Raw genomic sequence first — 26,443 nt, 5'->3', positions numbered from 1 at the left:
TAGTGGGTGTGGCACTTGTGGTAGGAAGGTGTTAGAAGTTGTTTAGCTGGAAGGGAAAATCGGGGAGCTGACTCAGAGTCAGGTACTGATCAGAATACAAGGTGAGACACCTCTATTGAAAATGGTGGTTCTGAGAGGATCTTTAGGATTTAAACCTTGAGATCTCAGACTTTGTGCCAGTGACACAAATAAGACATCTTGAGCTTCAGCCTCACCACCCCCGACTGACATGTGGTTCTGTTCGTTTCAGCTTTAACGTCTCCTAAACCGAACTTGATGGGTCTGCCCAGCACAACAGTTCCTTCCCCTGGCCTCCCCACATCTGGATTACCAAATAAACCGTCCTCAGCATCGCTGAGCTCCCCGACCCCAGCACAAGCCACCATGGCGATGGCCCCTCAGCAACCCCCCCAACCCCAGCAGCAGCTACAGGTGCAGCCGCCGCCGCCCGCAGCCCAGCCACCACCTGCACCACAGCTCCCACCCCAACAGCAGCAACAGCAGCGCAAGGACAAAGACAGTGAGAAGGTCAAGGAGAAGGAAAAGGCACACAAAGGGAAAGGGGAGCCCCTCCCTGTCCCCAAGAAGGAGAAAGGAGAGGCCCCCACAGCGGCCACAGCCACGATCTCAGCCCCGCTGCCCGCCATGGAGTATGCAGTGGACCCTGCACAGCTGCAGGCCCTGCAGGCAGCCTTGACTTCGGACCCCACAGCGTTGCTCACGAGCCAGTTCCTTCCTTACTTTGTACCAGGCTTCTCTCCTTACTATGCCCCCCAGATCCCCGGCGCCCTGCAGAGCGGGTACCTGCAGCCTATGTATGGCATGGAAGGCCTGTTCCCCTACAGCCCTGCACTGTCGCAGGCCCTGATGGGGCTGTCCCCGGGCTCCCTACTGCAGCAGTACCAGCAATACCAGCAGAGTCTGCAGGAGGCGATCCAGCAACAGCAGCAGCGGCAACTGCAGCAGCAGCAGCAGCAGCAAAAAGTGCAGCAGCAGCCCAAAGCAAGCCAAACCCCAGTCCCCCAGGGGGCTGCTTCCCCAGACAAAGACCCTGCCAAAGAATCCCCCAAACCAGAAGAGCAGAAAAACGCACCCCGTGAGGTGTCCCCCCTCCTGCCGAAACCCCCCGAAGAGCCAGAAGCAGAAAGCAAAAGTGCGGACTCCCTCTATGACCCCTTCATTGTTCCAAAGGTGCAGTACAAGTTGGTCTGCCGCAAGTGCCAGGCGGGCTTCGGTGACGAGGAGGCGGCAAGGAGTCACCTGAAGTCCCTCTGCTTCTTCGGCCAGTCTGTGGTGAACCTGCAAGAGATGGTGCTTCACGTCCCCACGGGCGGCGGCGGCAGTGGTGGCGGCAGCGGTGGCGGCGGTGGTGGCGGCGGCTCGTACCACTGCCTGGCGTGCGAGAGCGCGCTCTGTGGGGAGGAAGCTCTGAGTCAACATCTCGAGTCGGCCTTGCACAAACACAGAACAATCACGAGAGCAGCAAGAAACGCCAAAGAGCACCCTAGTTTATTACCTCACTCTGCCTGCTTCCCCGATCCTAGCACCGCATCTACCTCGCAGTCTGCCGCTCACTCAAACGACAGCCCCCCTCCCCCGTCGGCCGCCGCCCCCTCCTCGTCCTCCGCTTCCCCCCACGCCTCCAGGAAGTCTTGGCCGCAAGTGGTCTCCCGGGCTTCGGCCGCGAAGCCCCCTTCTTTTCCTCCTCTCTCCTCATCTTCAACGGTTACCTCAAGTTCATGCAGCACCTCAGGGGTTCAGCCCTCGATGCCAACAGACGACTATTCGGAGGAGTCTGACACGGATCTCAGCCAAAAGTCCGACGGACCGGCGAGCCCGGTGGAGGGTCCCAAAGACCCCAGCTGCCCCAAGGACAGTGGTCTGACCAGTGTAGGAACGGACACCTTCAGATTGTAAGCTTTGAAGATGAACAATAACAAACAAATGAATTTAAATAAAAAAGATTAATAACAAACCAATTTCAAAAATAGACTAACTGCAATTCCAAAGCTTCTAACCAAAAAAAAAAAAAAAAAAAAAAAAAAAGGAAAAAAAAGAAAAAGCGTGGGTTGTTTTCCCATATACCTATCTATGCCGGTGATTTTACATTCTTGTCTTTTCTTTTTTCTTTCAATATTAAAAAAAAAAAACAAAAAACAACAAAAAAAAAAAAAACCACCTTAACCCTGTTACATTGTGTCCTTTTGAAGGTACTATTGGTCTGGGAAACAGAAGTCCGCAGGGCCTCCCTAATGTCTTTGGAGCTTAAACCCCTTGTATATTTGCCCTCTTTTCAATAAACGCCCCATGTTGATAGCACAGAGGAGCCCGGCATGCACTGTATGGGAAAGCAGTCCACCTTGTTACAGTTTTAAATTTCTTGCTATCTTAGCATTCAGATACCAATGGCTTGCTAAAAGAAAAAAAGAAATGTAATGTCTTTTTATTCTCAGGTCAATCGCTCACACTTTGTTCTGTTTTCAGAATCATTGTTTTATAATATATTATTTTTTCAGTTTTTCTTTTGTTCCAGAAAAGATTTTTTTTGTTAATTTAAAAACGGGCAGAAAGTATTCGAGAAAAACAATGTGAACTGCTTTAGCTTTCTGGGGATTTAAAGGATAGCTTTTCTGCTGAAGCCAATTTCAAGGGGAAAAGTTAAGCACTCCCACTTTCAGAAAAAAAAAAAAACCCACACACAGAGTGTTGAGGACTTGTAGCTTAAAAAAATAAGTTTTAAAAACTGACTTTCTGTATTTATGATAGATATGACCATTTTTGGTGTTGAGTAGATTGTTGCATTGGAAATGAACTGAAGCAGTATGGTAGATTTAAAAGGAAAAAAAAAAAACCTTTTGTGTACATTTAGCTTTTTGTATGGTCCAGCTGACAGCTCCTCATTTGATGTTGTCTTGTTCATTCCTAGCAGATAGATTGCAATCCGTTGATTCGCCTAAGCTTTTCTCCCCTTTGTCCCTTAATTCCACTTTCTCCTTCCTCCTCCCACCCTATAATCTCCCACTTAAGGTAGCTGCCTTCATTTCTTCGAGGGAGCTACAGAATTATTTTATAAAACTAAAGAATTTCAAAAGGTTCTAGGGGTCATTAGGATCCTCACAGATTATTTTTGGTTGGGGAGTTGAAACTTTTTAAAGGCATATAATTCTAGTTACCTATGTCTGTAAGCCTTGTGCCATTTATTGTTTATTTATCCTTCCTCTTTAGCTTTCCCTTTTATCCCTTCTTTTCCTCCTTGTTTGGTAGATGCTTCACATATTCTTTTCTTAAACTAAAGCATTTGTTTCGGTTTGTGTAATTGGGCTGTATGCTTTTCTTTCTAAAAAAGTTTTTGGTTAGGGGTTTTGTTTTTGTTTTCTTTCCTCTCAGAAAAAGAAATTTCATGCTTTAAATAAAATCCAAAGACACACCCTTTCACTGCTGATGCAGAAAAAAGGGAAAGGGTTCTTGTTACTTGAGAATTTGTTTCTGATTTAAACAAACAAGACTTAGTTTAATAAAAGAAAGAGTAAAAACAAAAGATTCCCAGGTTGTTATGTGCTTCTTCTGCAAGCAGAGAGGCAGCTGTTAATGACAATTCCATATACCAAAAGACACATTTTTTTACTTCAAAGTTTTGTCCTTGTGTTAGGCAGTCTGAGCGGCGAGTGATCCAGAGTGCAGCCAACAAAGAAGCAGATAGCAATGTACAAAGAGCAAAAAAGGAACCGTATGCGAGGCACTTGTATTTATGTTAATATCTGTATTCCTGTAACACAAAACACAACATAACATACACCCTTTCTCATCTTAAAACAACGGTCTGAACTTTGAAAGGAAAACTTTGTGCTGCTAAAACGTAGATTTTGGAGACAAATAGATGCTTTGCTGTTTCACTTTCATAGCCAAACATCAACAGAAACAATCTCCCCTTACCCCAAAAGTGTGAAATCCTTTTCCCCTTCATTCTCTTCCTTATGTTTCAAAAGGGAACTTTGAAGACTGTGAATGCAGGTTCCATTGGTCACCTTTCGGGCTTCTTTCCCCAGTGCTGAAGCCACTCAACGACTTTGCAAAAGACTGGAGCATTCCAAGATCTGAAAATGGATTTCTTTTTTTCTTTTTTCTCTTTATCTTTTTTAGCCGGGACTATTTTATTTTTATGAATTTGTTTTTGATTTAATGAAAGAGTAGATCCTGAACTGTTGTACATATTTCTAACTAGGCTGATGCACAGTGCAAATTCTTTTTTTTTAATTTTTTAAGTAGAAATACTAAAGAGTACCATCTAACTATTCATACCAGTATCCAGTTGTAGCATAAGGTGTCAAAAACAAGTACACAAAAACATTTGCTGTTTTAACAAACTGTTTTCTTTTAACAAGAATTCTTGTATTTCTCCCTGTGTTTGAGATGAACATTTTTAAATTTTAAAGTTGTACAGTTTTTTGTTTTCCATTATTTTATCTTGTTTGTAACTCTATGAAATATATATATATTTTTTGCCATTTAACTGTTGTATGTTACTCTGTGTCTGTATCATATAGATAAATTGTTTTTGTTTTGGGTTCTCTATGTGATACCAATTAACAATTTAACACTAGCTTTACCTGTCAAGTTCTGCTAGGTTTTTTCTGAAAACTTTGTTTTCAAAAATGATATTGCTTGGTAATAGTGCAATTTCTATCCCTTTTCCTCCTCCCTCAACTTTAAGTTCATTTCCTTGAAATTTTGCTACCCCCCTCCACAATGGTTTTGTTTGTTTTTTGTTTTGTTTTTTGAGCTACTATGCCATCCTCCCTCTGTGAGGCAGAGTGACTGTCAGTGTTTTGTTATGCCATGCCTTGACCTGTGGGTGTATTTGGTAACAGCGAGTGGTTGGGTAGATTGGCTAAGCATGCTTCCACCCACCAGTGTTTCTCAGAGGGGTTATGTGATTGTTTCATCCTGGAGTGGGTTGCACACTCAATGCTTTCCTCTACAACTCTACCATCCACATATGTGTTCATTTAAAAAATAATTCTCCACATTAACTCAGAAGTAGCAAAGCAGTCAGTGATGGTGACAGTTAGAGGTCAAGTATGAGCTAGCTAGATGTTTGTGGGTTGACATCCACTTTGGCTGTGACCGGTACCATTTACAAAGCATGAATTCACTACAATGCTCAACTGTTTAGATTGGTCTCACTAGGAGAGTTTAACTCCTGTCTGTTGCATAGTAGGTAGCTGAATAGGATATCTCAACTCACTTTTTAAATTAGTTCTTCACCTCTATTGACACTTCATACTTTGGTTGTTCTTTTTTTCCAAATATTCCAAAGTGTGGGTTGGCACTACACACCATTCAGCCATAGCACCATATGAACCCACCAAATGGAACTTATTTCAACCATCCTTCCTCCATCCTTCCAAAAAGAAACTTAAGAAGGAAATACACACACACACACACACACACACACACACAGAAAAGTTTAATAAATCTAGGAAGTTTTTTTTTTAATTAAAAGCTATTTAAAGAAATGAATGTGGCCAAAGTTTTACATGATTGAAAATAAAGTAAAACAGACGGCATGTGTTTAAACCTGAGTTTATCAGGCATGGCAGGAAGTTGCAGGAGAGAGAGGCAGTGACCCAAGCCAGTGCACTTGATATTCATGGACATATATTTTTTTTAAATAAATTAAAACATTTTAAATAGAAGCATAAATTGAGTTGGTTGTTTGTTGGCGCTGAGATACTGCCCACTGTGAAACAAAGCTTTGACTAGTTTTTTTTGTTTGTTTACTTTCTGGGGGGGGGGAGGGATGGGGGCAAGTTTGGGTAGGAAAGAAAGCATAAATGAACGTGACCCTGAGGTGAAGAGGTATATGAACAGCCTTTGCAATGTACAAAAAACAAAAAACAAAAAAACAAAAAAAAAAATAGAGCAAGTGAAACCAAAAATGATGTTCTTGGTGTTTTTCTATAATGTAGTCTTGTTAGCTTTTTTGTTACTGTAACAATGCTGATCTCGAACTGTACCAAAATACATGGAGACTAACAAACAGAACCACATGGAACTTTCAAACTGAAAAAAAAATTTGTCACAAAAACTTTGTTGTCATAGTTAAGTTGATTGTAGATGGTAATTGAATATACTCCTTTGAAAATATTTCATCAAGTATGTTTCCTGCTCATTGTGATACATTAAAAAAAATATGAGCAAAAGTTCTTGTCTTATGTCATCAGATTTTGTGTGCGTGCATGAGTGATAAAGAGACTGATGACTGGCAGAGAGTGTACAGATGAACAGTATCTTGAGGTTGCATGTACTTATTCCAAGGTACACAAGCTCCTTGGTATTTTTAAGTGTCCTTGTATTTCCCATCTCCTGGTGCTCATGAAAGTGCAGCAAGTTTTGGCCATGATGCTGAGTAACTTCTTTCACTGAGAAGGTAAGCCTGACAGCTTGGATAATTATCTGACCCTTGAGAACCCTAACTGTGTGTGTGTGTGTGTGTGTGTGTGTGTGTGTGTGTGTGTGTGTGTATGTATGCATGTAATATATATATATATTATATGAGAGTTATAGACACTTGGCATAACCATGAGCAAGTTAAGCTTGCTGATGGCCAAAAGAGAGGTAAGTTCAACCTTTCTGAAATGGGAAGTGGATCCAGTGTTTATGACAGAAGGATATAAAAGGTAAGGTGAATTAAGTTGAATTCACTACATTTACTTTTCCTATTAAAGGATTTTGCTAAACCCTTTTTAGAGCAGAATTTGAGGTAAGAACAGTCTGCAAAACAGTAATAGCATGGGGTCATTCCTATACACAAGAGAATACTCAGTCCTCTTATAAAAAACTCTCATAGCACAAAATGTCTGAAATTCATTAATAAGGAGTATATCCAAGATCAGGCCCAAAGGCCTTCCATTCATCTCTAATTTATAGCCATAGCTGATAAATAATTTACAAAATTCTAGCAGCTGGGCTTGGACAGCACTGCAGACTAGCTGTGTCCTTGCAAGGTCTGCAGCATCTGCCCTTGGCCAACAGGGGTCTTTTCCACTCTAGGAGGTAAGCTATGAAATCCTCTTCTATTGGCTCTGACAGCCATTGTCAACCAAGTCTTTTTTCTTAGTTCCTGGAGCAGGCATTCAAGAAGAGGCAGAGACCCTATTAGCTAAAAATTGCAAAGAATTCTACAATTGGCACAGGCCTTGCTGGTGCTCAGAAAGGAAAAGTTGGTTCCCCTGCCAATGCTAGAACCTCTATGCCAAACAAGTCATGTCACTATACCTAATAAAATCCTGAGCTTTCCCCAGGCATTGTCCCTTTCTTTTGAGTGTTCCTGCAGGAGCACACTGCTTGTATGTTGGTATGTTTTCTTGGTACACGTTTATTTCACTGATCTTTATTTTGACCCCATGAAAAGGTAAAGTATGATAAAAATCATTCAGACCCAAAGCCACGTCTGCCTTTCTAAGCTATCATTATTTTAGGATCTGGCAGGATCACATTGAAACATTTTAAATGGAACTACTTTACACAGAGGTTTTGCTGCCTCAACTCTTTAGAGGAAGGTGACTACAATTCAAATTCTTCTACAGATAAATTTTTAACAAGAAAATAAGACTAAACCTTAAGTGATGGTTGAGCCCTTTGTATAAGAAAATCTCTAAGCACCTGAATTACATTGAAAGAGGGTTGGGCAAGGGACTCTGTTACTAGAAGGGCTTTTTCTTAAGGGAAAAGAAGGCTTCCAGTCTGGCTTCAATGCCATGCTCATGTGGATATTAATCTCCTTAGAATTAATAGTTTTTCCCCCCTGGAAAATGTGAAACGGCAACATCTTAAAACGGCTGATAGGTGTTAGGTAGCTGTTTCTAATTTTGCTTTAAAGAAATGTCTGTAGTGCCTAGCTCCTGTTATAGACTAATGACCTTCCAAATCTCACTTTTAACAAGTTGAGACTTTAAGTTACAAGAGCACAAGCAGTTTAAGAGTCAAGTTGAAGGATGAGAAGTTTGCACCTGCTGCTCTGCTCTGCAGCCTTAATTACAGCAGGACACATGTGCTCACTCAGTCTCTGTACATTACTGCTGGGGGTGGACCAGCCAAGGCTCTGGCAAAACTTGTAAAGAAATTAGTACTCTCAGGGCCATTAAAATAGAGGCAGCTTTCCATTACTTTTTACTTCACAGAAAAAGTGGGTATTTTCTTTCCTTCTGTTCCTTCCTTCTTCCCTCCTTTCCTCTTTCTTTCATCCTTTTTAAAATTAAAGGCACATGTTTTTAAGATGTCTTAGCCAATTAGTTTAGACTCCTCACACTATATCTTCTTAAGTTTTTAAATTACAGGTGCAAAAACAAATTTGTTCTTGATCTTTATGACTGCCTCATTTCTTACCCTATGTGGAACAAAGGCTATGTAATCCAATTTATATGAATCCCTTAACATGGGAATGAGAACTTACAGATGAACAGTTTTACTCTTGGGCCAAGATCCTTTGGGCTGAGAACTGAGTGCAAAGAAGCAACCAAGAGTACCAAGTGAGGAAGGCACCAGTAAATATTCTCTGCCTATGTAAGACCAAAAACTTCTGACAATTGATCTTGCCTTCCTATTCCCCATGCACTGCTCTTTCTTAAGCCCCCTTGTATGTTGCCCTCTTTTACACCCCCTCCGTAACAGCTGATATTTGTATGGCACTTAATTCTTTTGTAAAATTACTTCTTGCTTGTTCATTAAAATGATCTATAAGGTAGGCAAAGTGGGTGACATCCCAAGTGTTCAAAGGGAGGTAATGAGTGAGGAGAGAAAGCACTAATCATGTGTTTAGCCTTTGTCCAGTGCTCCTTCTTACCCCCACACCATTCCTTGAGAGACCCCAAGGAAGAGTGGCTGAGAGTATGGGCTCAGGGAGTCAGACTGATGGGGTTCATTCTGGCTTGACCTCTGTGAACATGATTGTGTTACTCCCACTGTAAAATAAGGATAATGGTACCTACTTCACAGGGTTGTTGCAAAGATTATGCAAAAATGTTTTGAACACGGGTACATACTTAGTGCTAAATATCTGTTGCTACTATTTTTGTCAGTTTTAACTCTCCGTGTGTCTATTGTCGTAGGTCCCTTGGGACTGCGGCTTTCTAACTCTTGCTTTAATTCACAGAGGATTTAGGGGATGCTATTGTATAAATCAGATCCATCAAGCCTTTGCCATATGTTTATATCTGATGCTTCCCTGTCCATACATATCTCAGAGGATCCAGAGGCCCTTCAGGGAGATTTTGATCAGATCTATACAGGAATGCAGTACACACGGTTTCATTTCAGTGTCTCAATGCCCAACTTCTAGTGATTAATTTGGTCAGAAGAAAGGATGGCTTTAATTTGCAAAAGTAGACATAGTCCTACTTTACCATGTCTTGACAGGGGAACAGCTTAAATGGGGTTACAGAAAAGAGAAAATGAAATAGGTTGTGACGTTTTGCCAACTGCTACTGCCTGTTTTGAGGTGGTTCAGACATGCAGGTTAGGAGCTGTAGCATCTAAAATAAGACCAAGTCAATGAACTGTCTGTGAAACAAAACTGAAAGAATACACACAAAGGAATGTAACAAGAGGATCTTCCCACTCCAAAACACAGGAAGAGTCTTAAAAATACTATTATTCTAGTAACCTACAAAATAAACATCTGGAGTAGGCATAGGAACAAATGAATAAAAAAATTAGCACAGAGAATAGATCTGAGTAGAGTGTTTCCATGATAGCCTCTGCATACAAGAACTCATCAGTGATACAGGCTTTAGATGGCTATAGCTCTGTCTGTGAAATGTCTCCAACTTTAGTTAAAAAACAGTGATAGTACTGGAAATGAGAGTACTGATATTGGTATGAGAGGGCTAGTAAAAGCTATGGAGGATGACTGGTGGGTGATTTTTCCTCTTCTCTGAGGATAATGACTTATAAATGTATTTTGGCATATTGCATATAGGTAAGATTTCATCATAGGATACCCACTTTTGTTGTATGGTTTTAACAGTGAATAGTTTTCAAAATATGAGTTGTATTCAGCTGGTTTTTTCAAAACTGTAAAGATGTTCCATTGTTGCCTCATCTCAATTGCTTCCAACAAGAAATCTGCTGTCATCATTTTTTAAAACATTTTTCCCCTATAGATCCTTTTAAGATTTTGTTCTTTATCACTAGTTTTGTCACATCATGTTTTGCTTAGGATGTGCCAAAGTGCAGTTTTATTTGTGTTTCTTATGCTTGGGGTTTGTTGAGCTTATTGAATCTCGGGTATTACTTTTGGTCAAAAATGGAAATTCTCCAGCCATTATTTCTTCAAATATATTTTTCTTTCTTCCTGCCCTCCCACCCCCTGCCCCCTGCAGGAACTCCAATTATATACGTGTTAGGCCATTTGAAGTTAACCTGTAGCTTACTGATGTTCTGGTTTCATGCGGGGAGGGGATTGGGGAAAGGGCAGGGGGTTACTCTTTTCTCTGTGTGCTTCATTTTCCATAGTTTCCAATGTTAACATCTTCAAGTCCACTAATCCTTTCTTCTTATATGCCATTAATCTCATCCAGTGTGTGTTTTCATCCCATATGTTAGTTTTCATCTCTAGAAATTTGAGTCTTTTTAAAAATATCTTCCGGGGCGCCTGGGTGGCGCAGTCGGTTAAGCGTCCGACTTCAGCCAGGTCACGATCTCGCGGTCCGTGAGTTCGAGCCCCGCGTCAGGCTCTGGGCTGATGGCTCGGAGCCTGGAGCCTGCTTCCGATTCTGTGTCTCCCTCTCTCTCTGCCCCTCCCCCGTTCATGCTCTGTCTCTCTCTGTCCCAAAAATAAACAAACATTGAAAAAAAAAAAATTTAATAAAAAAAAAAATAAATAAATAAAAATATCTTCCATGTCTCTACCTAACTGTTGAACATAAAATGTACAGTTGTAATAAATGCCTTACTATCATCCTCTTCTAATCTTAACATCTACATAAGTTCTGGATCGGTTCAATTGAGTGTTTTTTCTCCTTAGTATGAGCTGTTTTCCCACCTCTTTGCATGTCTCTTTGACTGTATCTGAGTCATTATGAATTGGCTTTTTGGGTAGATATTTCGGTATAGCTATAATTTTCCAGTTTGTTCTGGACTTTGCACTTCAGTTACTTGGAAATAGTTTGATTCCTTTGGGTCTTGTTTTTAAATTTGGTGAGGCATGATGAGAACCCTATTTAGTTGAGAGCTAATCATTCCCCACTACTGAAAATAACCCTTCTGAGAACTCTACTTAAATGTCCCATGAACTTTAACCCATCTATGTGAGCATCAGGTGCCACTCCCTCTTATCCTTTGGGCTACTTCTTTCCCAGCCACAGGTAGTTTCCTAACAGGTATGCTCTGGTCAGCACTTTTCCGAACACTTGTGGGGGACCCTGTAACAACATTTGTGGGGAGATCCCAGAGGTCTCTCTTTTCTGGTATTGTGTCCTATAAATTATGGCTGCCTTAGTTTCCCCAGGCACAGCTTTATCTCCTTAAGTCACAGAGTCTGCTGGGTTCCACCTAGGTTCCAAACCCTGTATTGTGACCTAGAAACTCTCTCAAGACAGTGAGATGGAATAATCATAGGACTCATCTTGTTTGTTTCTCATCTCTCAATAATCACTGTCCTTTGCTGTGGGATGTTCAGTGTCTCAAGAATCATTCTTTCATGCATTTTGTCTTTTTAAAGTCTGGTCTCTGTTACTCCCATCTTAGCTGGAGCAAAAGTCAAATTTTTTTAGATATATGCAAGTAAAGTCCTGTATACAAAGGTATATAGTGCTACCTACAGTTAGGAAATTTCCTAAAAGGTCTGAATTAACATAGGAGTCTTATTTCCCCAGCAGACTTCTCTGAACATGACATGGTACTGATTCACTCTTAGGATAAGGGTTGTAAGTAATTCATCCTGTTGCTTAACCACAATAATCACGGGTGGAAGAAGGGCAGATAAATGCATGAATTCTTCTAGCCACTTTTTGCTATACCATAATGCCAGGTAGAGGGAAAAACCCGCCCATGAAAGCAGAGGTATTTCTGATGGTAGAACACTGTTTTAGGTCTTCCCCATTACCTTATGAATAGTGACAGCCCTTATAGTTTAAGTCTTAAAAAAAAAAAAAAAATTTCACAGTCTTGCCTCATTCAGATCATTTTTAGGACACCTAAGTATGGCTCAAGGAGATCCATTAATTTGGAAGTGTGGTTCACACTCTGAAATGAACTCATTGCACTATACAGAGAATAAAAATTTGGCCCCAGCACTGAAGTAGTTATTCTTGCTAAACTCAAATCATAGGTGGTTTGTTTTTTTTTTTGTATGTTTGTCCTTTTGGCAAAAACTTATTCCTAATTAAATTAGGCATATAATACATCCATAGTATGTAAAATTCTTAAGTTGTTAACTCATTACTTGCTTTCCAAACTCTCAAGATTTTTCCCATGGTACCTTTCCCATTGTACTTATTTGCAGATAACCTGCTCCACTAAAACCAGCCCACCTTCCAAACACACCGTGTACTTTCCCCTCTACATTTAGAAGTTTAACTAATGTCATTTATTCCATGACATCTCATCACATCCACCCAGACCCTTTCCTGACCCCTTATAGTAGCACACATAATGTCTTTTAGGCAATTTATATGTACGTGTTTTATCATTAGATCACCTTCTATCCGACATTTATATTTAATGTCTGAATGAGTAAATTAAAGAATGAATAAAGGAAAGGGTAGTCACATTCATCTTTATGCTTTTTTTTTTTTATAGAAAGAGAGGTCTTAAATGAGTACAGATCAAATGATACATAATTAGGATAGAACACTTTAAAAATTTTTCAGTTCCAAACCTGTAAAGTAAGGGGGAATATTTTCCAGCAGATAGTAACAGAGAATAGAAATCAATGAAAAAGTCAAGTGGTACGGGATTAAAAACTGTAATAGGCAAATGATTGATTTTTAAGAGAAAAAATAACTGCGATAAAAAACAGTCTAGGAAATTAGAAGTACTAGTTGAAATCCTTTGTAGCATTCCACAACTTGAAGGATGGTATTAAGTAGTTGTTTGAAATAAACAAATAAACTTTAAAAAAATGAATGAGATTAGGACACAAAAACATAAAGAGGGACGATCATGTAAAGACACTGAAGATGAGGGCCATCTGCAAGTCAAGGACAGAGGCCCTTAGAAGAAACTAATCCTGCCAATATCTTAATCTGGGATTTCTAGCCTCCAGAATTGTGAAGAAATAAATTTACTGTTTAAGTCTGCCAGTCGTGGTGTTTGTTATGGTAGCCCGAGCAAACTAATGCACAAGGTATATAAAGAACAGAAGTACATACCAAACTAAAGCACAGAGATACAATAAACAAAAAAAAAAAAAACTGTGGGAAACTCTCTAGGTCAAACTATTCTTTATCAAATAAATTTCAAAGAGTAATCTGCAATTACTCTTAGAAGAAGGTGGAAAGAAAAATACCTATGCATTAAAAGATACCTAAAAACTGTATTAAAAACAAAGTGGCAATATGGATTCATTTGGAGGCTCATTCACATTATTTTTAAAATTATATTTGAGAGAATCATAAGTTTGATCATGGCTAGGAATTTCATAATATTAAGAAATCATTGGAGTGCCTACGCGGCTCAGTCAGTTAAGCCTCTGACTCTCAATTTCAGCTCAGGTCATGATCTCATGGTCATGAGATCAAGCCCTACGTCAGGCTCTGCGCTGATAGTGTGGAGTCTGCTTGGGAATCTCTTTCTCCCTTCTCTCTGCCCCTCCCCTATTTGCGAGCGCAAGGATGCGTGTGCACTCTCTCTCAATATAAACAAATAAAAAAAAGTAATCATCATTAAGGGAAAGGGTGTATAGAAATTAAAACTCAGGGTCTCTAAAAAGAGGATTCTAACAGAAGACACTGTTCATAATAAACTAAGACCACAAGAGCCTACAACCTTAGGGTTTGGGTAATCCAGAAGTGGAACAAGCCTCTCACAGATTTACAGTCTAAGTTCAAATTCCCTAGGAAGCCCATGGAATCTCAAGCTTTAAACCTGGTTTTCAGGATTGATAGGAGCCACAATTACCTGGCACAGCCAAAGAAAAAATCAAAAGAGAAATCAAAATGTTCTTTGAGATACATGAAAATTGAAGTATGATATATAAAAAAAACTTACAAAGTGCAGCAAAAGCAGTTCTAAGAGGGAAGTTGTTACCAATATATGCCAACGTGAAGAAACAAGAAAAATCTCAAGTAAACGATCTAACTCTATGTGTCAACAAATTATAAAAAGAACTAACTATACCAAAGGTAGTATAAGAAAGATTATAACAAAGATCGGAATGGAAATAAATTAAATAGAGACTAAAAGGCAATAGAAAAGATCAATGAAACTAAGAGCTGTTTTTTTGCAAAAGACAAAATTGACAAACCTTTAGCTAGACTCAAATAAATAAAATGAGAAATCAAAGAGATGTTACAACTGATACCACAGAAATACAAAGGATCATTAGACTACTATGAACAATTATACACCAACAAGTTGGACAATCTACAAGAAATGGACAAATTCCTAAAAACATACAACCTACTAACACTGAATCATGAAAATAGAAAAATTGAACAGATATATTACTAACAAAGAGATTGGATTAGTAACCCAAAACTTCCCAACAAACCAAAGTCTAGGACCAGATGGCTTCACTGGTAAAGTTTACCAAACATTCAAAGAAGAATTAATACCAATCCTCCTTAAATTCTTCCAAAAAAACCCAGAAGAAATAGTTCCAAACTCATTTTACAAGGCCAGCACTACCCAGATACCAAAACCAGACAAAGACACCGCAAGAAAAGAAAATTACAAGCCAATATTGCTGATGAACATAGATGCAAAATGCTTAATAAAATATTAGCAAGCCAAATTCAACAATACATTAAAAAGATCATACACCATGACCAAGTGGAATTTATTTCTGGGATGCAAAGATGGCTCAACACCCATAAATCAATCAATATGATACACCACATTAAAAAAAATAATAAAAGGAGGGGCACCTGGGTGGCTCAGTCGGTTGAGTGTCTGACTTCGGCTCGGGTCGTGATCTCAGGGCTCCTGAGTTCGAGCCCTGTGTTGGGTTCTGTGCTGACATCTCAGAGCCTGGAGCCTGCTTTGGATTCTGTGTCTCCCTCTCTCTTTGCTCTCTTCCACACACTCTCTCTCTCCCTCTCTCTCTCTCTCCCTCCCTCTCAAAAATAAACAAACATTAAAAAAATTTTTTAAATAAATAAATAAATAAAGGGAATAAATCATATGGTCATCTCGGTAGATGAAGAAAAAGCATTTGACAAAATTCAACATCCATTCATGATAAAAACTCTTAACAAAGTGGGTATAGGGGAGATGTACCTTAACACAGTAAGGGCCATATATGAGAAGCTCACAGTTATATTTAATGGTGAAAAACCAAAATATTTTCCTCTAAGATCAGTAACAAGATAAGTATGCCCACTCACTTTTATTCAACATAAGATTGGAAATCCCAGTGAGAACAATTATGAAAAAAAAAAAAAAGAAAGAAAGAAAAAAATAAAAGGCATCCAAATTGGAAAGAAAGAAAACTATTGCAGATGACATATTATACACACGATATCCTAAAGACTCCACCTAAAACCTGTTAGAACTAATAAACCAATTCAGTAAAGTTGCAGGATATAAAATCAGAACTGCTTAATTTCTATATCCTAATAATGAACTATCAGAAAGAGAAATTTTTAAAATCCCATTTTTGATGATATCAAAAAGAATAAAATATCCAGGAATAAATCTAACCAAGGATGTGAAAGACCTATACACTGGTATCTATAAAACACCGATGAAAGAATTAAGGAAAACACAAATAAATGGAAAAATATGCCATGCTCATATATTGGAAGAAAACTGTCAAAGCATCCATACTACCCAAAGCAATCTATAGATTCAATGCAATTTCTATCAAAATTCCAATGGCTTTTCACAGAAATAGAATGAACAATCCTAAACTCTGAATGGAATCAAAAAGACCACAAGTAGTCAAAGTAATCTTGAGAAAGAACAACAGAGCTGGAGGTATCACGCTCAATAATTTCAAACTATACTACAAATATATAGTAGTTATGATTGTATAGTATTGGCAGAAAAATAGACACATAGATCAATGAAAGAGAACAGAGAGCCCAGCAAGAAACCCATGCTTATCAGGGTCAACTAATTATAATAAAGAAGGTGACAATATACAATGGAAACAGGACATTATCTTCAATAAATGGTGTTAGGAAAACTGGACAGCTACAGGCAAAAGAATGAAACTGGACCACTATCTCACACCATATACAAAAAATGGAACTCAGAGTGGATTAAAGGATTGAGGGTAAGACCTACAACCATGAGACTCCTAGGAAGAAAACATAGGAGGCAAGCTTCTCCTTGACATCAAACTTGCCAATGATTTTTTTTTTTTAATTTGACACAAGCTTTGACAAAGCAAAGGCAAAAAAGCAAAAATAAGTAAGTGGGATTAAATCAAACTAAAAAGTTTCAGTACAGCAAAGAAAACCAACAAAATACAAAGGCAATCTAGTGAATGGGAAAAAAATGTTTGCAAATTCCTTATCTGATAAAAGCCTAATATCTAAAATATATGAAGAACACATATAACTCAAGGGAAAAAAAAAAAAAACAATATAAACTGAATTTAAATGGACAGAGGAACTGAACCTTTTTCCAAAGACACAGATGGCCAACAGGTACAAGAAAACATGTTCAACATCAGTAATCATCAAAGAAATGCAAATGGAAACCACAATGGGATGTCATCTCATAGCTGTTAGAATGGCTATCATCATAAAGACAAGAAATAACTATTGGAGAGGATCTTGAGAAAAGGGAACCCTTATACACTGTTGGTGAGAATATAAATTGATGCAGTCACCATGGAAAACAGTATCAAGTTTCCTCAAAGAATTAAAAATAGAACAACCATAAACCAGCAATTCTACTTCTGGGTATTTATTTGGAGGAAATAAACCACTATCTTGAAGAGATATATGGACCCCCACGTTTAATGCAGCATTATTTGCAACACCCAAGACATGGAAACAACCTAAATGTCCATCACTTAATGTATATTTTAGTAAGGGTATATACACACATGTGCACGTACCAACTCCCCCACACCCACAGTCACAATGGAAAGTTATTCATTCATTTAAAAAAGAAGGAAAACTTCCCATTTGTGACAACATGGATGAAACTTGAAGACAATTATGCTAAGTGAAATAGACAAATACTGTATGATCTCACTTATATGTGGAATCTAAAAAACAAAAAATTGAATATATAGATACAGAGAACAGACTGGTGGTTGCCACAGGGTGAGATAAAATGGGTGAAGGTGGTCAAAAGGTACAAACTTCCAGTTGTAGTTAACGATATTGTGTTTTTCAAAGTTGTTAAGACAATGTTGAAAGTTCTCGTCGCAAGAAAAAAAATTTTAACTTTGTGTGGTGATCAATGTTAACTAAACTTATTGTAGTAATCCTATTGCAATATATCACATATCAAATCATTATGTTGTATACCTAAAATTAATACAGTGTTATATGTCAAATACATCTCAATAAACAAATAAGTAAATAAATAAATAAATATTGTAGGTATAAAACAATAATTGTGAAGTTTTTCTAAATATATGAAATTAAAATATTCAACATTAGCATTCAGGTTAGAAGACAGTAAAGAGAGTTAAAAGCTTTTTAAGATCTTGTATTGTCCAGGACATAAGTAGAAGCACTGATTACCATTTGAGTTTTATATGTTAAGACATGTTAATGTCTTTTCAAAAAAATTTTTATGCATTTATACATTTATATTCAATACTTAAAATTACAAGGCAAATGATGAGTTGAATGTTCTATCAGTTCAATAAGCTGTCTATTAATTGAGGAAACATTTTTGCCATAGTGGAGAAATGAGCATTCAGAAAAAAAGACAAACATTTAAGTTTTTAACTTTCAGGGTTTGCAAAACAGAATTTATCTACTAGCCAAACCTCAAACTCTACTACCTTTTAAAAAAATCCTTGAGTACTAAAGACTTATTGAGTCAGACTTATCGAGGTATATCATACATACAGTAAAAATCATTTTTAGGTGTACAGTCCTATGAGTTTTGACAAATGTATATACTGTATATACAATACCAAAATCAATATATAGAATTATAAATTATTACCTTTCAAAAGCTCCCCCTCCTTTGTTGTCAGTCCTCTCCCAATCCCCAGATGAGGGACCACTGATTTGGTATATTTCCCTTACAGCTTTGCCTTTTATAGAATATAATATAAACAGAATTATACAGTACGTAGCCTTCCTTTTATGTCTGGCTTCTTTCACTAAGCATAAGGCTCTGGAGACTCATCCATGTTACTAGGTTTATCAGTAGTTCTTTTTTATTATGGAATAGTGTTCCACTGCCTGAATATGCCATAGTTACTTATCCATTCACCAGGTGATGCATATTTGGGTGGTTTCCAGTTTGGGACAATTTTTAATAAAACTTCTATAAATATTCATGTAGGGATCTTTGTGTGGACACATAGATCTTTTCTCTTAAGCAAATACCTAAGCATGGAATTTCTTGGTCATATGGTAAATGTAACATATAACTTTATTAAGAAGATGCCTGTGGTGGACAGACTCTAAGATGGTTACCATTTATCGCAGCCTCCTGGTATATATGTCCTTGTGTAATATCCTTCCCTTGAGTGTGGGAAGAACCTGCTTCTAAACAACAAAATACAGCAAAGGTGATAAGAATGTCACTTTGATGGTAATATATATAATTTTAATTTTTGTCTTGCTAGCAGACTTTTTCCATGTATTCTCTTCCTTCTTGGTTCTGATAAAGTAAGTTGCCATATGGAATGGTCCATTAGCAAGAAGGTGAGAACAGCCAAGAGCCAGCAATGAGCTGAGCTCTCAATCTCACAGCCCACAAGGAATGCTATTGTCCTGTCAACAATGGCATGAGCTTGAAAACAGATCCTTCCCTGTTTGAGCCTCAGAACAGACCTAAGCATGACTGACATACTGACCACAGGTTTGGTGCAGACCCTGAACAGAGGACCCAGTAAAGCTCTGCCCAGAATCCTGACTCATAGAAACTGTGATATAATACACGTGTGTTGTTTCCAGCTGCTAAATGTATATAATTTGTGGCATTTGATAACACACTGTTTTCTAAAATGATTATTCCATTTTATATTCTCACCAGCAATACATGGAAGTTCTAGTTGCTTTGAACACCCACTATACTTGGTAGTGTCAGTTTTTGTAAATTATGACAATATTAAAAGACATGTCTACTAGTATCTCATTGTGATTTTGTGTTTCTCTTATGACTGATAATTTGGACTATTATATACATATGCTTATCTGCCATCCATCTTTTCATTTTATTAATATTTTATATTAAATAGCAAAATCTTTAGGGGCTCCTGGGTAGCTCAATTAAGCATCTAACTCTTGATTTCAGCTCAGGTCATGGTCTCACAATCCTAGGATATGACTCTGTACTGGGCATGGAGCCTGCTTAAGATTCTCTCTCTCCCTCTGCCCCTCCACCACTCACGTGGGTGGTCTCTCTCTCTCTCTCTCTTTCTCTCTCTCAAAAAACCAAAATCTTTAAATTTCAAGTCAAATTTGTCAGTTTTTCTTCTGGGCTATGTACTTTCTGTGACTTAGCCAGGAAATCTATGCTGATCTAAGGTCACAAAGACTTTCTCCTATCTTTTCTTGTAGAAGTCTTACTATATTAGGTTTTACATTTAAGTCTATGATTCATTTTGAGGGGTTTTCTGTATAGTATGTGAAGCACGGATTGGGGCTCATTTTTTGGTACAGAGGCACCCAATTGTTCAAGTACCATTTGTTGAAAAGACTCATTTTTCCATTGTATTATCTTGGCATCTTTGTTGAAAATGAATTGATCATATATGTGTGGTACTATTTTTAAACTGTTCTGTACCAGTGATTTCTATATCTGTCCAAATCAACACAACATTGCCTTGATTACTGTAGTTTCATAATAAGTCTTGAGATCAGGTACTGTAAGTCCCCTAGCTTTGTTCTTTTTTTTAATTGTCAATTCCTTATTATTTGATATATAGGATTCAGTATCATAACAATCAAAAACTCAATAGGCTTTACTGTAGCACTCAACAAGCTATTTCTAAAATTTTTATGTTGCTATGATCCAAATGTTTGTGCCCAGCCCCCCAAATTCATGTTGAAAACCTAGTAAGAAACATAATGGTATTAAGAAGTAGGGCCTTTGGGAGGTGATTAGGTCATAAGGGCAGAGCCCTCATGAATGGTGTTAGTGTCTTCATAAATAAGGTCCCAGGGAGCTAGCTCATTCCTTTACCATGTGAGGATGTAGTGAGAGCTCTGCAACCCAGAAGAGGGTCCTCACCCAGCTATGCTGGCACCCTGATCTCAGACTTAGCATCAACAAGTGTGAGAAATAGGGGGGCCTGGGTGGCTTAGTCGGTTAAGTGTCCGACTTTGGCTCAGGTCATGATCTCAGGGTTCATGAGTTCGAGCCCCACATCAGGTTCACTGCTGTCAGTGCAGAGCCTGCTTCAGATCCTCTGTTGCCCTTTCTCTGCTCACCCTCTGCCATTCATGCTCTGTCTCAAAAATAAACAAACATTAAAAAAAAAGAAATGTGAAAAACAAATCCCTGCTGTTTTAAGCTACCCTGTCTGTTGGTATATGGTTAGAGCATCCTAACAGACAAAGACATATGGAAATAGAAAAGACCAAGAACCATAGTGTTCTTAAAGAAGGTGGAATATCTCATTCTGTTAGATACTGAGACTTGTTATAAGGCCAGATATTGAGCCTAGATACTAGAGACTAGATACTATTACTAGATATTAAGACTTGTTACAGTAATTAAAACAGTGTGAATAGACACATAGGTTGTCAAGTAGAACAGAGACATAACAGAGAGCCCAGAAATAGATGCACACGTATATGGGTATCAATTTATGACAAAGCCTGCAATTCAGAGCAGGGGGGAAAGAATGGTCCTTTCAATAAAAGGTATTAGAAAAACTGAGTATCTAGTTGTGAAAAAGTATGAAACTGGATTCCTACGTAGCATCAGTTTTAGGTGGATTATAGACCTAAAATCTCTTCTATATGTCATTAAGAAAACAACAGACAAGTAGATAAATGAACAAAAAACTTGAACAGACACTTCACAAAAGAAGAAATTCAGAATGCCAATTAACATGTAAAAAGATGCTCAAATCTCATCAGTAATTAGGGAAATACAGATTAAAAGCACTATGTGATAATATTACATATACATCAGATTAGCTAAAAACCTGATGATACCAAGTGTTGCCATAGAATTAGAACATCAAGCACTCCTATAAATTAATGTTGGGAGTGTAAATGGGACAACATTCAGGCATTATAAAAATGGGGATATGCCCTAACATCCAGCAATTCCACCCCTACTTTAATACCCTAGAGAAATTCAACAACAGGTACTTGTATGCAATATAAAAATGTCCTTCCTAGCAGCACTTTTTTTATAAAGGCCCCCAACTGAAAACTTCTTTATTTATAAATATTTACACAGTGCAACATTAAAGAAAAGCCTGTAATTTCCATAAAAGTTAAGACAATGGTTACCTCGGCTCTAAGGATGCTGATCAGGGCCATGTGGATAAAGGAAGATGCTTCTGGAGATCTGGGGTTCTATTCCTTTATACGATTTAGTTAAACTACACTTTTAAGCTTTAAGCCCTTTTCTGTATGTGTGTTTTCCACAAGAAAATAAATTTATATATATGATGTAGAACAGGTTGCATAGTATGCTAGCATTTGTATATAGAAATAAGTAACAAATATATTTAATATATTTTTTATTTGTAAATAAATACATACATGTGAGTGTGTGTGTGTGTGTGTGTGTGTGTGTGTGTGTGCGTTTGTGTGTTATCTCTGATGGATTCACAAGACGTTAATAACAGTGGTTGCTTTTGAAGAATTGGGGGCCAAGGGTGGAAGAGAGATTTAGTATTCCCTTTTTGCTGTTTGCACTTTATACCAAATGTTTTACTTTCACAAGATAGGTTTTAAATGTTATTTAAAACATAAACAAAAAAAAATTATATGTTATACCACATGAGCCTAATGTTAAAGTGGGACAAAAAAGAGGGTCTATCTCAGAGTTATTCCAGTAAAGAAAAGATTTAGATACAAATGCTGCTTCCTGTAGCCACAGCTTACCTCTTTGGAGTAAGTTTGGAACCAATATAACCCTAACCCTGGTTATAGGTGTTTTGGTACACTAACACCATAGTAGAGTTTTATACACTAGTGATTAAGAAGTCACTTTGGTCCTAGAGGAACAAGAGAACCTAACAGCTGACTTGACAAGGTTTAAAAGTCAGGGGATGAAGGCACTTCTCTCCCATCAACCTACCCACATCACTTGAATATAATGGCAAAGCAAATCCACTAAAGCAAACGCCCACAATCATGAGGTAGCTAGCATATTTACTCAGCTTAAACAGTTCTAAGATTTTTCTAAAAATGTTCCGCTTCAAGGGCGCCTGGGTGGCTAAGTCGGTTGAGCTTCCGACTTCGGCTCAGGTCATGATCTCACAGCTAGTGAGTTCGAGCCCCATGTCGGGCTCTGTGCTGACAGCTCAGAGCCTGGAGCCTGCTTCTGCTTCTATGTCTCCCTCTCTCTCTGCCCCTAACCTACTTACATTCTGTCTCTGTCCCTCTCAAAAGTACACATTAAAGAAAATGTTTTTTTAAATATTCTGCTCTTTTGAGTTTGCTGTAAATAAGTCACTAGGTGCTTTTTAAACACTCAAGGAAAAAAAAAACTCTTCTAGATGGCAATACTCACAGGAGGAAAAACTGAGATAATCAGAAGGAAGCTCTTATTTAGCAATATGGTTAGTAATTTAGTAAAATTTTGGTAATTTCAGTAATATTTTAGTGCTATGAATATGAAAGAAAGAAAATTCTATGCAATAGTTAAAACTCATTCAACTGAGAATACTTCACGTAATCCTCTTTCTTAAAGGCCCATTTGTGTATCTTTTGTTTTGATCACCAGGTCATCCCTAGGTTTTACTGTCTTGCCTACCCCTCAGCAAGCTGTCTCCCAACCTTTCTAGAATGAGGGCTACATGTACACACTCCTCAGCTTGTTTTTCTTTCTTTCTCCTTCTCTTTCCCTTCCTACACTTCCCTTCTTCCCTTCCTTCCATGTTTGTGATTTGGGATCCCATTTCTAGTGAATGATTATAAATGCCCTTCCTTATAGTACACTGAGGAAATTATGGGACATCGTTTCCTCTTCTATGTATTTTCACAGTCAAACAGTTCAAGTAAAATAGTCATGTTGCTCAAGTCTCTTTTACTTTGTTGAAATGGTCTTTTGGTAAAATATACTATAATACAGTATGGTAAAGATAAATGAAAGAAATTTACCGAAGGGAATGAAACATTTTCTGAAACTTAACATTTTTTTAAAGAATAATTTATGTCACAGTTTTTTTTTAATTTAAAGGTCCATTAAATATAAAGACTGGCTATATTAACACACAAGGAATTATGATTCTCTAGCAAGAGTTTACAAATTATTTCCTACATTTCATTATCTAAATGCAACCATTACAGCTAAAACTTATAAAGGTAAGTACTCAAGATCAAAGCATCCTAGTTTATTCAGTTTTGGGTTTGGACGTAGCACTTTAATGCCACGTATGCTCTCCTTTACTAAATGCCAAGAAGTGAATCACTGAAGATTCTTGGCTGAAACTGTTGTGAATTCTAGCAGTGGTCCTTCCTCATTTAGAGAAAAGCAAGAATGAAATGCCAAATTTATTTTTGTAAGTAACCACCTTTCCTTATCTTCTCTACCATAACTATGAGAAATTATAAAAGTGTCAATCTAGAATATAGCCTTCTCTGATTACCCAAGATGACAAGAATGTACACCCTAATGCCAATAAGATACTCTAACCTGTAAAGAAATGAGTCTTTCAAGAGTCTAAGAAAGATAGTTGGAGGGATGTCAATAGGAGTACCAGGCAAGACATCTAGTCTGGGACATCTGGGACATCCAGTCTGGGTTAATCTGAAAGCACTCCTAATAGAAGAAAATATTTTAAAAAAGAAAACAACAACAAAAACAAGCTAGTAGATATACCAAGGATAATGGAATACTGTGTCTAATCATGTGGTAGTTTTGCTAGCAGTATCTAGTTGTTTACCCTTTTCGGATAAAAACTTCCGTAAGTTCTTGTGTTTTGCCAGGACACCCATCTGAAGTCTTATAGGACATCACTGAAAACAAAAACTACCTTGATCCTTGTTAACAAGTGATCTTAATAGTTGCTAAATACAAACAGAAAAGGACTAATTTAGACCTTACTACCTTTTGTTTACTTTTTGTTTAGGGAATTTTTGAACTTCTAGAATAAATCAACCACTCAGCACCTTTTAGTTTGTGCAGAGATGGAGAGTAGGGCAGTGGAAATCCTTTTAAAACAGGTGTTTCCAGAGAATTCTGAATTTCTGTGTTTATAATTGTAGGCAAGGGAGCTTTGAATTTGAGAGATCGTAAAACTTGACAAAGAGTTTGCAAGCTGCCACATCCTAGTGCTTGAGGCTCCCAAAAAAGCACATCTGACCATCCTCCAAAAAAGACTGCCCTCTGACGTATCTGAAGGAAAGATGACAATCATGTTGAGACTCTTCATGAACTGGGACTCTATTTGGACAACCACATGACATCTAGACTGTTGATACCCTTTCTGAGGACATAATTCTGTCAGCTATACAGGAACCAAGTTGCCCTGGAAATACAGTGAAATAAACCATAAAACTTTTCTGTTTATCAAGCAGAGCAAAATGATACTGCTGTCCTTAAATCTGGTTGGTTTCCCTTTTCTCTCACCTAATCAGCTCTTCAACCTGACTCTCCAAGTTGGAGCTTGAACTGACTGGGACCTTAAACACTTCGTTACTGTTTGTGTTTTCTTCTAATAAGCACATTACTTTACTCCCTTTTAAGGGAAGGTCCTGGTATAATGAGTCTATGCCTCTGTTAACTCCAAGAACCCTTAATTACTTCCACCACTTTCTCCATGTGTTTCCTTCACCAACTGCATGAATCAGAGGCAGGCTGCTGGTTGTCAGAGACTGGAAAAGTCACTGGCCTTCCTTGTTGGCAAGGAACTGAATTCAGCAGTGTCTATATTCATAGACAGAGTATCCTGTCTCAGAGTTTGTGCAGCACCTTCTGTTTTTAGTTTACTGGTGATCGGGGCACATCACAAGAACTTGGGAGTGCAGCTAAAGCCAAATCAGACTTGACAGAAAATTATTAGCAGGGTACAGAAGGAAAAAAGATCTCCCTTCCTTTTTGTAATCAGGTTAATATGTGCATGGAATGTTTCACTTGAAAAGGTAGTGTGTTTTGGCAAAGCTGGTTTCTTAAGTAGAATTTCAGTTCCCATTATGCAAGGCTATCCATTGCTGCTCTGGCAGGGCCTTTGATCAGTGAACTCAGTGGGGGAGAAGGGCATAGGCATATTAATAACTTCAACATGTGGCCCTTCAGCCCAGCTGTACCCTAGTCTTGGAAAAAGGCCAACTGGAAAGGGTTTTCTAACACAATCTATGTATGCATATTTTGCAGAGGGGTAAAGAGAAGATAGGGGTTCAAAGAAGGAAATAAAAAATCTGGTTTTATGGTAGTTCTTTCTCCTGTCCTTGTTCCCTATTTGGAGCATTCTGCTACTACATATTTGGATCCTATGGAGTCTGGCTCCATCCACAACTTTTACTATCTTTGTTTCTTCTGCTATAATGTTATAAAGACTAAAGCTGCTGGTTTAATTTACATACCAGCTCAGGACAAGGTTAAGGAGAGGCAGGAGGCTCTGTAAGAGTCTATAAGGATGAGAGATTAATGGGAACCAGGTGCCTGAAATAGGAGCCCAGGGTCCATTTTGCCAGGACTGTATCTTTTGCCCTTTACCCCCTGCATTGGTATTTTTTACTGTTTTATTTTAACAATCACAGGCTTTAGGCCTCATTAAATTACTGCCACAAACTAGAGCCCAGCCTGCTCTTTTTCTGTGTTTCCTTATATTATTTCATATCATTCTCATTTCATTTCCTTCTTCTGGGATATTCATTTGCCATGTATCCCTATCTGGCCCTCAAGAGGTTCATGAGCAACTTTATATCATAGTCATGGAGAGCAGGCTTGGCTCATCACAAGTGGGTTCTCAATGATGACCTCAGCTGACATTCATCTCTTG

The 26,443-nt window shown here is 38.2% G+C and overlaps 1 protein-coding gene and 1 long non-coding RNA gene across 2 annotated transcripts in view; one reads left to right on the top strand and one right to left on the bottom strand.

Moving 5' to 3' along the window:
- The window catches only part of ZFHX3 (zinc finger homeobox 3), a 417,139-nt gene extending 410,936 nt beyond the window's left edge, over positions 1-6,203 (top strand). The window contains 1 exon segment of the mRNA XM_086689030.1: positions 251-6,203. Coding sequence (XP_086545156.1) covers positions 251-1,917 — 1,667 coding nt within the window. The 3' untranslated portion in view covers positions 1,918-6,203.
- The window catches only part of LOC147573401 (uncharacterized), a 153,996-nt gene that overhangs the window by 1,138 nt on the left and 126,415 nt on the right, over positions 1-26,443 (bottom strand). The window contains exons 2-3 of the long non-coding RNA XR_015244723.1: positions 1,731-1,918; positions 1,261-1,412 (exon numbers count right to left, since the gene is read on the bottom strand). This is a non-coding gene — a long non-coding RNA (uncharacterized LOC147573401). The remainder of the gene's footprint in view (positions 1-1,260; positions 1,413-1,730; positions 1,919-26,443) is intronic.

The sequence above is a fragment of the Puma concolor genome, chromosome E2 (genome assembly GCF_028749965.1).
Source record: "Puma concolor isolate L17-30 chromosome E2, mPumCon1.1.hap2, whole genome shotgun sequence".
Lineage (NCBI taxonomy): Eukaryota > Metazoa > Chordata > Mammalia > Carnivora > Felidae > Puma > Puma concolor.
This window is presented reverse-complemented; position numbering and strand designations above follow the sequence as displayed.